Source organism: Salvelinus sp. IW2-2015, linkage group LG28 (genome assembly GCF_002910315.2).
Source record: "Salvelinus sp. IW2-2015 linkage group LG28, ASM291031v2, whole genome shotgun sequence".
Taxonomy (NCBI): Eukaryota; Metazoa; Chordata; class Actinopteri; order Salmoniformes; family Salmonidae; genus Salvelinus; species Salvelinus sp. IW2-2015.
The window spans coordinates 27,623,567-27,635,616 of record NC_036868.1 but is presented as its reverse complement, the minus strand read 5'-3'; the positions used below and the strand labels follow the sequence as shown (position 1 = coordinate 27,635,616).

Below are 12,050 nucleotides of genomic sequence, written 5' to 3'. Positions count from 1 at the left end.
TGTTAAAAGTTAACTTTTGTGGAATTTCTTTCCGTCATAAATCGTTTGAGCCAATCAGTTTTGTGTTGTGACATAGGTAGGGGTTTTATACAGAAGATAGCTTTGAATGACTTTGTCACTCAATTGAACTAAGAAGGTCGAACGACATCCGATCCTCGTTGGCTAAGTCAAACGACACCGCTGGTTCTGGCTCACACTGCCTACCCTGTGCTTTGACCTCTTTCTCCTCCTCTCCAGATGAAATCTCAGCGTCTTGGTGACGGCGGCGCCCAACAAGCCTGCCCGCTTGACCCTATCCCCTCCTCTTCTCCAGACCATTTCCGGAGACTTCCTCCTACCTCACCTCGCTCATTTCAACCCCTATTTTCGCCTTGACCGCTGGCCTACGGTCCTTCCGTCTTCAGAGAGCGAGAGTTGCACGCCCTTCTGAATAAAAAACCTACACTCGATCCCTCCGAATGTCAACAACTACAGACCAGCTATCCCTCTTCTTTTCTCTCCAAAACCTCTTGAACGTGCCGTCCTTGGCCAGCTCTCCTGCTATCTCTCTCAGAATGACCTTCTTGATCCAAATCAGTCATGTTTCAAGACTAGTCATTCACTGAGACTGCTCTTCTCTGTGTCACGGAGGCGCTGCCGCACTGCTAAAGCTACAGTCATCTCCTCTGCTCTCATCCTCTAGACCTTTATCCTTAGCCTTTGATACTGTGAACCATCAAAATCCTCCTCTCACCCTCTCCCGAGCTGGGCCATCTCCGGCGCGGCCCACGCTTGATTGCGTCCTATTCCTGACAGTCGCTCCTACCAGGTGCGTGGCGAGAATCTGTCTCCGCACCCAGCGTGCTACTCACACTGGTGTCCCCCCAGGGCTCTGTTCTAGGCCCTCTCCCTATTCTCGTATATCACCAAGTCACTTGGCTTCTGTCATATCCTCACATGGTCTCTCCCTATCATTGCTATGCAGACGACAACACAATTAATCTTCTCCTTTCCCCCCTCTGATAACAGGTGGTGAAGTCGATCTCTGCATGTCTGGCAGACATATCAGTGTGGATGAACGGATCACCACCTCAAGCTGAACCTCGAGGCAGACGGAGCTGCTCTTCAATCCGGGGGAAGGACTGCCCGTTCCACTGATCTCGCCATCACGGTTGAACAACTCCATTGTGTCTCCTCCCAGAGTGCTAAGAACCTTGGCGTGACTGGGACAACACCCTGTCGTTTCTCAAACTAACATCAAGGCGGTGACACGTTCCTGTAGGTTCATGCTCTACAACATTCGCAGAGTATCGACCCTGCCTAACGCAGGAAGCGGCGCAGGTCCTATCCGGCACTTGTTCATTCTCCGTCTGGATTACTGCAACTCGCTGTTGGCTGGGCTCCCTGCTGTGCCCATTAAACCCTACAACTCATCCAGAACGCCGCAGCCCGTCTGGTGTTCAACTTCCCAAGTTCCTCTCACTGCACTCCCCGCTCCCTCCGCTCTCTCCACTGGCTTCCAGTTGAAGCTCGCATCCGCTACGAGACCATGGTGCTTGCCTACGGAGCTGTGAGGGGAACGGCACTCCGTACCTTCAGGCTCTGATCAGGCCCTACACCCAAACAAGGGCACTGCGTTCATCCACCTCTGGCCTGCTCGCCTCCCTACTCTGAGGAAGTACAGTTCCGTCAGCCCAGTCAAAACTGTTCGCTGCTTCTGGCACCCAATGGTGGAACAACTCCTCACGACGCCAGGTCAGCGGAGTCAATCACCACCTCCGGAGCCACAACCTGAAACCCCACCTCTTTAAGGAATACCTAGGATAGGATAAAGTAATCCTTCTAACCCCCCCCTAAAAGAGTTAGATGCACTATTGTAAAGTGGTTGTTCCACTGGATTACATAAGGTGAATGCACCATTGTTAAGTCGCTCTGGATAAGAGCGTCTGCTAAATGACTTAAATGTAATGTAAATGGTATAGCCATATTATGGCAAGAACAGCTCAATAAGCAAAGAGAAACGACAGTCCATTATTACTTTAAGACATGTCAGTCAATCCGGAAAATTTCCAGAACTTTGAACGTTTCTTCAAGTGCAGGTCGAAAAAAACAACAAGTTATGATGAAACTGGCTCTCATGAGGACGCGCACAGAAAGGAAAACCAGAGTTTTCTCTGCTACAGAGGATAGTTCATCAGAGTTACCAGCCTCAGAAATTGAGCCCAATAAATGCTTCACAGAGTTCAATAACACATCTCAACATCAACTTTCAGAGGAGACGTGTGGGAAGAAACCGCATACAAAGGACACCAATAATAAAGAAGATTTGCTCTGCCAAGAAACATGATCAATGGACATTAGACCAGTCGAAATCTGTACTTTGGTCTGATGAGTCCAAATTTGAGTTTTTGTTCCAAACCACCGTATCTTTGTGAGACGCAGAGTAGGTGAACGGATGATCTCCGCATGTGTGGTTCCCACCGTGAAGCATGGAGGAGGTGGTGTGGGGGTGCTTTGCTGGTGACACTGTCAGTGATTTATTTAGAATTCAAAGCACACTTAACCAGCATGGCTACCACAGCATTCTGCAGCGATACGCCATCCCATCTGGTTTGCGCTTAGTGGGACTATAATTTGTTTTTCAACAGGACAATGACCCAAAACACATCTCCAGGCTGTGTAAGGTATTTGACCAAGGAGAGTGATGGAGTGCTGCATCAGATACCTGGCCTCCACAATCACCTGACCTCACCCAATTGAGATGGTTTGAGATGAGTTGGACCACAGAGTGAAGGAAAAGCAGCCAACAAGTGCTCAGCATATGTGGGAACTCTTCAAGACTGTTGGAAAAGCATTACTCATGAAGCTGGTTGAGAGAATGCCAAGAGTGTGCAAAGCAATCATCAAGGCAAGGGTGGCCACTTTGAAGAATCTCAACTAGAAAATATATTTGTTTGTTTAAACACCTTTTGTTTATACATGATTCCATATTTTTGATGTCTTCACTATTATTCTACAATGTAGAAATAGTAAAAAAAAAAAAAAATTTGAATGAGTAGATGTGGTATGAACTCAGCAAAAAAAAGACATGTCCTCTCACTGTTGACTGCATTTATTTTCAGCAAACTTAACATGTATAAATATTTGTATGAACATAACAAAATTCAACAACTGAGACATAAACTAAATAAGTTCCACAGACATGTGACTAACAGAAATGAATAATGTGTCCGAACAAAGGGGGGTCAAAATCAAAAGTAACAGTCAGTATCTGGTGTGGCCACCAGCTGCATTAAGTACTGTAGTGAATCTCCTCCTCATGGACTGCACCAGATTTAAGTTCTTGCTGTGAGATGTTACCCCACTCTTCCACCAAGGCACCTGCAAGTTCCAGGACATTTCTGGGGTCCAACAGGTTCCAGACGTGCTCAATGGGATTGAGATCCGGGCTCGTCGCTGGCCATGGCAGAACACTGACATTCCTGTCTCGCAGGTAATCACGCACAGAACGAGCAGTATGGCTGGTGGCTTGTCATGCTGGAGGGTCAAGTCAGGATGAGCCTGCAAGAATGGTACACATGAGGGAGGAGATGTCTTCCTGTAACGCACAGCGTTGAGATTGCCTGCAATGACAAGCTCAGTCCGATGATGCTGTGACACACCGCCCCAGACCTGACGGACCCTCCATCTCCAAATCGATCCTGCTCCAGAGTACAGGCCTCGGTGTAACGTTCATTCCTCCAACGATAAAAGCGAATCCGACCATCACCCCTGGTGAGACAAAGCCGCGACTCGTCAGTGAAGAGCACTTTTTGCCAGTCCTGTCTGGTCCAGCGATGGTGCGGTTGTGCCATAGGCGACGTTGTTGCCGTGATGTCTGGTGAGGACCTGCCTTACAACAGGCCTACAAGCCCTCAGTCCAGCCTCACTCAGCCTATTGCGGGCAGTCAGCACTGATGGAGGGATTGTGCGTTCCTGGTGTAACTCGGGCAGTTGTTGCCATCCTGTACCTGTCCCGCGGTGTGATGTTCGGATGTACGGATCCTGTGCAGTGGTTGTTACACGTGGTCTGCCACTGCGAGGATGATCAGCTGTCCGTCCGTCTCCTTGTAGCGCTGTCTTAGGCGTCTCACTACGGACATTGCAATTTATTGCCTGGCCACATCTGCAGTCCTCAAACCTCCTTGCAGAATGCCTAAGGCACATTCCGCAGATGAGCAGGGAACCTGGCATCTTTCTTTGGTGTTTTTCAGAGTCAGTAGAAAGGCCTCTTTAGTGTCCTTCGTTTTCATAACTGTGACCTTGCCTACCGTCTGCAATCACCAGTCTCAATGTCAACAGTGAAGAGGCGATCCCGGGTGCTGGCCTTCTAGGCAGAGATGCAAAGAAAAAGCCATATCTCAGACTGGCCAACAAAATAAAAAGATTAAGAGGGCAAAAGAACACAGAAGGCCAGCATCCCGGGCATCACCTCTTCACTGTTGACATGAGACGGGTGTTTTGCGGGTACTATTTAATGAAGCTCCAGTTGAGGACTTGTGAGGCGTCTGTTTCCCAAACTAGACACTCGTCCTCTTGCTCGGTGTGCACCGGGGCCTCCCACTCCAGTTAATATTCTGGTTAGAGGCAGTTTGCGCTGTTCTGTGAAGGGAGTAGTACAACAGCTTGTACGAGATCTTCAGTTTTTGGCAATTTCTCTCATGGAAAAGCCTTAATTTCTCGAAACAAGAAAAGACTGACGAGTTTCAGAAGAAAGGTCTTTGTTTCTGGCCATTTTGAGGCTGTAATCGAACCCACAATGCTGATGCTCCAGATACTCAACTAGTCTGAAGAAGGCCAGTTTTATTGCTTTCTTAATCAAATCAACAGTTTTCAGCTGTGCTAACATAATTGCAAAAGGGTTTTCTAATGATCAATTAGCCTTTAAAATGATAAACTTGGATTAGCTAACACAACGTGCCATTGAAACACAGGAGTGATGGTTGCTGAATGGTCCTCTGTACGCCTATGTACATTGAAGTCGGAAGTTACATACACTTAGATTGGAGTCATTAAAACTCGTTTTTCAACCACTCCACAAATTTCTTGTTAACAAACTATAGTTTTGGCAAGTCGGTTAGGACATCTACTTTGTGCATGACACAAGTAATTTTCCGACAGATTGTATCACAATTCCAGTGGGTCAGAAGTTTACATACACCAAGTTGACTGTGCCTTTAAACAACTTGGAAAATTATGTCATGGCTTTAGAAGCTTCTGATAGGCTAATTGACATCATTTGAGTTAATTGGAGCTGTACCTGTGGATGTTTTTCAAGGCCTACCTTCAAACCCAGTGCTCTTTGCTTGACATAATGGGAAAATCAAAAGAAATCAGCCAGAACTCAGACAAAAAATTGTAGACCTCCACAAGTCTGGTTCATCCTTGGGAGCAATTTCCAAATGCTGAAGGTACCATGTTATCTGTACAAACAATAGTATGCAAGTATAACACCATGGGACCACCAGCAGTCATACCACTCAGGAAGGGGACGCGTTCTGTCTCCTAGAGATGAACGACTTTGTACGAAAAGTGCAATCAATCCCAGAACAACAGCAAATGACCTTGTGAAGATGCTGGAGGAAACAGGTACAAAAGTATCTATATCCACAGTAAAACGAGTCCTATATCGACATAACCTGAAAGGCCGCTCAGCAAGGAAGAAGCCACTGCTCCAAAACCGCCATAAAAAAGCAGACTACGGTTTGCAACTGCACATGGGGACAAGATCATACTTTTGGAGAAATGTCCTCTGGTCTGAAGAAACAAAAATAGAACTGTTAGGCCATAATGACCATCGTTATGTTGTGAGGAAAAAGCAGGGACGCTTGCAAGCCGAAGAACCACATCCCAACCGTGAAGCACGGGGGTGGCAGCATCATGTTGTGGGGGTGCTTTGCTACAGGAACGGACTGGTGCACTTCACAAAATAGATGGCATCATGAGAATGGAAATTATGTGGATATATTGAAGCAACATCTAAGACATCAGTCAGGAAGTTAAAGCTTGGTCTCAAATGTGTCTTCCAAATGGACAATGACCCCAAGCATACTTCAAGTTGTAGCAAAATGGCTTAAGGACAACAAAGTCAAGGCATTGGAGTGGCCGTCACAAAGCCCTGACCTCAATCCTGTAGAAAATGTGTGGAAGAACTGAAAAAGCGTGTGCGAGCAAGGAGGCCCAAAACCTGACTCAGTTACACCAGCTCTGTCAGGAGGAATGGGCAAATTCACCCAACTTATTGTGGGAAGCTTGTGGAAGGCTACTCGACACGTTTGACTGAAGTTAAACAATTTAAAGGCAATGCTACCAAATACTAATTGAGTGTATATAAACGTCTGACCCACTGGGAATGTGATGAAGAAATAGAAGGAAGCTGAAATAAATCATTCTGACATTTCACATTCTTAAAATAAAGTGGTGATCCTAACTGACCTAAGACAGAGAATTTTTACTTGGATGAAATGTCAGGAATTGTGAAAAACTGAGTTTAAATGTGTTTGGCTAAGGTGTATGTAAACTTCAACTGTAGATATTCCATTTAAAAAATCTGCAGTTTCCAGCTACAATAGTCATTTACAACATTAACAATGTATTTCTGATCAATTGTATGTTATTTWAATGGACAAAAAATGTGCTTTTCTTTCAAAAACAAGGAAATGTATAAGTGACCCCAAACTTTTGAACGGTATTGTGTATATATATATATATGAACATCACTGCTGTAACCATCCTGTTCATGGTGTAAATATTAATTAAACATCAGAGAGAGAGGGAGGGAGGGAAGCAGAGKGAGATAGTCTGATCACTGAACTTGTCGCTGTGAGGGGATATTACTTTGTCACATTCTCTCAACATGACAACATCGCTTTCCGAGAGAGATCATAATTAAAATGTGCCTTTGTGGAGGGAGAGAAAAGTTACGAAAAATATCTCTACAAATTTGCTCATTTGATGTGTGGAACAGAAAACAGAGGAGTGTGTGTGTGGGGGGAGAGAGGGAAGATTAACACTTTAGCTATAAACTGATTACAGTTTTGTAATCCCACTGGGGGCTGGAGCAATCTATATTTACATAAGGAAAAAACACAGCTGATTAATACACAAACTCCCAGCCCACAAAAACAAACATCACTGAGAGACACACACCATGAGATTATTACATAAAGAGTAAATCCAGTCAGGGGAAAAAAGCACAGCTGATCCAGATGGAACACAGCGCTGGCTAAAGCCCAATTTGGCTGTTAAAGATAAACAAGGAGAATTCAGCCAAGGACATGGAAGAGTAAAAAMGAAGCGCCCAGTTTAGTTTATAACGACTGCTGGCGCATAGAGCCGAGTGTGTGTGTAGTGTCTGTGATCACCTAGCACCAGACTTACTCAGTCAGACGTAGGTAAAAGCTAAATGTCGTGGAACAGCTGCTGGTGGATGCGGGAATAGTTTAGCAATAATGACCTCTGGATCGCTGTCTTCCCAAATGTATTTCTGAGTATCTGTCTAGGGTGTATCCTATGCACTGGGCCCCAAAGTTTGGGACTATACAGGCCTGTGACTTGACTCGGAATCTACAGCATATGACTTCAGACTTGACTCATATTCCTGCTTAATGACTTTGACAAAATGTTCTTTGACAAAAACTTTGACAAAAACTGTCGTGAGTGGTTCGTATGGGTTCTTGCCTGCAGAACTGTCGTGAGTAGTTCATATTGGTGCGTATGGGTTCTTACCTGCAGAACTGTCGTGAGTGGTTCATATTGGTGCGTATGGGTTCTTACCTGCAGAACTGTCGTGAGTGGTTCATGTTGGGTCCGGCTTTGATGTTTCCTTTGTCTGGGTCATAGATGGTGATGGCCCGGGCATAGGCTCCTCCCAGAATAAAGATGAGCCCATTCAGAGTGACCGCTGGGGCATACTTATTATCTGGAGAACAAACACAAAGAGATGCACGTTAGAAACACCGACAGAAGTGAGGTAGAAGATTGAAAAATGGACAAAAGGGGAGTTAGAAGTTACATGTTCTATCTCTACACGTGTCTGTTTTTAAATACTTATTTTTTATTTAGCGAATGCAAAGTCCTTTAGCCAAGCGATTGCTTCCGGTAATGCTGGGTTGATGGTGACTAGGCCTCCGCTGAGTTTTGTAGATTAGACTTCAAGAATGCGGTGCATGGTTTGCTCCACCCCACAGGCACATACTGTAGGGGGCTTGCTTTAATGCCCCATCATTGGAGGTTGGCAAGGCATCGGCTGCATATGTATGCCAGAACAGGGAGCCAGCAAAGCGGGGTGGATTTTAGTATGCCAGTGATGATGCGCATGGTGGTGTTCAGCTGTATGTCGACTCTCTGTGTGTGTGTGTGCGTGCGCAGACGACCTTGACCAGACAGGTGCATATTACTCTGCTGCTGAGAATGAGAGTGCCGAGGTATGAATGGTGGCGGTAGAAACGCCCCATGTTGAGCCAGCTTGTTTGGAGATCAGGTTATTCCTGGTTTTGACCTTAGCTGCTGTTGTCCTCGGGTGCTCCCAGAAGGTGAGTGACCTGTGCAGGGTCACCCCAAGGTATATGGAGGTATATGGAGGTGGGTTGGTGCTCTAGCTTGTGGTTGTTCATCTGGGTGTTGAGCACTCTAGGCCTTTGCGTTATGGAGGTGGAATATAAGGGATACAGGTTTTGCTGGGCTTTGTTGGAGTCACCATTTGTTGCAGTATTGTTCCAGTTTTGCTGTTTGCTCCAGGGTGTCGAAGTTTGGAGCTTGCGTTGCCAGGCATATGTCGTCAGAAGTATATTCATTTTTGGAAGGTGTTTTCTGGGAGGCCATTTGTGTAGAGGTTGAACAGAGACCAGCACTGTGCCTTGGGGGAGACTGTTGGTATGTCTCTTCCATGTACTCTTTGCCTCTCTGAGGTGGACTCTGAAACATCTATTGCTCAGTAGTGTGATGATATTGGTTGACTAATGGGGGAGGTACCGTGACTGCTTCAGGAGGAAGCCAGTGCACCAAATGGTATCATAGGCAGCTGTGACGTCAAGAAAGACATTGTTTTGAGGTTTTTCTGGAAGCCATTTTTGATGTAGGTGTTAGAGGAACAATTCCACCCCAAAACTACTGGTATTTGTTTCATTAGTCCATTTTCTTATTAATTTAAAAAATATATATGTTTTGTCCATTGTTGATATAGTCCCAAAATGTTCTACATGTCAGCATTTTGCATCATACCGGCTGTATTTTTGTATTTTGGAAGTTCTATATCTTGAAAACTTGATTGCTGACATGCAAAAACATTTGGGACTTTATCAACAATGGACTAATGAAACAAATACCAAAAGATAGTTTTTGAAATAAAAAACAGACACATGGAGGTAGAAGTGAAATATCTACAAAGGGAGACAGAACTGAAGAGACACAAAGAGAAAATAAACAGCCAGAAAGAGAAATACACTATAAATATAAATGTATGTGGACACCCCTTGAAATTAGTGGATTTGGCTATTTCACACCCGTTCCTGAGAAGTGTATAAAATTGAGCACACAGCCATGCAATCTCCATAGGGAAACACTGGCAGTAGAATGGCCTTACTGAAGAGCTCAGTGACTTTCAACGTAGCACTGTCATAGGATACCACCTTTCCAACAAGTCAGTTCGTCAAATTTCTGCCCTGCTAGAGCTGACCCGGTCAACTGTAAGTGCTGTTACTGTGAAGTGGAAATGTCTAGGAGCAACAACGGCTCAGCCGCGAAGTGGTAGGGCACACAAGCTCACAGAATGAGACCGGCGAGTGCTGAAGCGCATAGCACATAAAAAGTCTGTCCTCGGTTGCAACACTCACTACCGAGTTCCAAACTGCCTCTGGAAGTAAAGTCAGCACAATAACTGTTAGTTGGGAGCTTCATGGAATGGGTTTCCTTGGCCGAGATCACCATGTGCAATGCCAAGCATCTGCTGGAGTGGCGTAAAGCTTGCCGCCATTGGTCTCTGGAGCAGTGGAAACACATTCTCTGGGTTGATGAATCATGCTTCACCATCTGGCAGTGCGACAGATGAATCTGGGTTTGGCGCATGCCAGGAGAATGCTACCTGCCCCAATGCATAGTGCCAACTGTAAAGTTTGGTGGAGGAGGCTGTTTTTCATGGTTCGGGCTAGGCCCCCTTAATTCCAGTGAAGGAAAATCTTAAGGCTACAGTATACAATGACATTCTAGATAATTCTGTGCTTCCAACTTAGTCGCAAAAGTTTGGGAAAGGCCTTATAACTCCATTGAACACCTTTGGGATGAATTAGACCGCCGACTGCAAGCTAGGCCTAATCGCCCAACATCAGTGCCCGACCCCACTAATGCTCTTTTGGCTGAATGGAAGTAAGTCCCTGCAGCAATGTAATATCTAACATCCAGGACCTATATAATAGGCAGTGTCAGAGGAAAGCCCATAAAATTGTCAGACACTCCAGTCACCCAAGTCATAGACTGTTTTCTCTGCTACCGCATGGCAAGCGGTACCGGAGCGCCAAATCTAGGACCAAACAGCTTCTACCCCCAAGTCATAAGACTGCTGAACAATTAATCAAATGGCCACCAGACTATTTACATTGATGACCCCCCCCCCCAATTTGTTTTGACACTGCTGCTACTCGCTTTTTATTATCTATGTATAGTCACTTCACCCTACCTACATGTACAAATTACCTCAACTAACCTGTACCCCCGCACACTGACTCGGTACCGGTACCCCCTGTATATAGCCTCGTTATTGTTATTTTATTGTGCTACTTTTTATTATCTATTTACCTTAGTTTATTTGGTAAATATTTTCTTAACTCTTCTTAAACTGCACTGTTCGTTAACGGCTTGTAAGTAAGCATTTCACGGTAAGGTCTACACTGTATTCGGCGCATGTGACAAATAAAGTTTGATTTGATCGAGTGGAAAGCCTTCCCAAAAGAGTGGAGGCTGTTATAGCAGCAAAGGGGGGACCAATTCCTTATTAATGCCCATGATCTTGGAATGAGACGTTCAACGAGCAGGTGTCCACATGCTTTTGGTCATGTAGTGTAGAATTTTATAAGCCAGGGATAGATAGAAGTTGAAAACACAGATGAGATGAGCCAGAATGAAAACCAGGCAAAACCAAATAGAAGGTACTGTTTCAATTGTATTATCCTCACTGCAGAATCTCCCCGGCTATAATGGCATCATTTTGTTTTCCATGTCACCTTCTGTCTAGCGCTGCATGCAAAATCACACCTACATTCCTCTTATCACTTCCTTGAGTTTGAGGCTCGAGATTAAAAATACTATGGTTTTGGGAAATGGGAATTTTACAGTGAACGGATAACAATTGAAATAGCAGAATTCATGAATCAGCTTGACGTTATTGTTTGTGCTCCAAATGTGTTTATACCTGGTTCCAATATAAAGGACTTAAGTCTCAATAATTTACTATTGGATTACACCCTATGGCAATCCTGTGTGTGTGTGTGTGTGTGTGTGTGTGTGTGTGTGTGTGTGTGTGGGTGTGTGTGTGTGTGTTGTGTGTGTGTGGTGTGTGTGTGTGTGTGTGTGTGTGTGTGTGGTGTGTGGTGTGTGTGTGTGTGTGTGTTGTGTGGTGTGTGTGTGTATATATATTTTCCACCATAATTTGCAAATAAATTCATTAAAAATCCTACAATGTGATTTTCTGGATTTTTTTTTCTCATTTTGTCTGTCATAGTTGAAGTGTACCTATGATGAAAATTACGGGCCTCTCTCATCTTTTTAAGTGGGAGAACTTGCACAATTGGTGGCTGACTAAATACTTTTTTGCGCCACTGTATATATATAAATATATACACACACACACACAGTTGAAGTCGGAAGTCTACATACACACATTAAAACTCGTTTTTCAACCACTCCACAAATTTCTTGTTAACAAACTATAGTTTTGGCAAGTCGGTTAGGACATCTACTTTGTGCATGACACAAGTAATTTTTCCAACAATTGTTTACAGATTATTTCAATTATAATTCACTGTATCACAAGTCGGTTA

At 44.7% G+C, this 12,050-nt stretch overlaps 1 protein-coding gene across 1 annotated transcript in view; it reads right to left on the bottom strand.

The window, feature by feature from the left end:
- The window catches only part of LOC111954486 (kelch-like protein 29), a 362,843-nt gene that overhangs the window by 5,933 nt on the left and 344,860 nt on the right, over window positions 1-12,050 (bottom strand). The window contains exon 15 of the mRNA XM_070435852.1: window positions 7,795-7,939. Coding sequence (XP_070291953.1) covers window positions 7,795-7,939 — 145 coding nt within the window. The remainder of the gene's footprint in view (window positions 1-7,794; window positions 7,940-12,050) is intronic.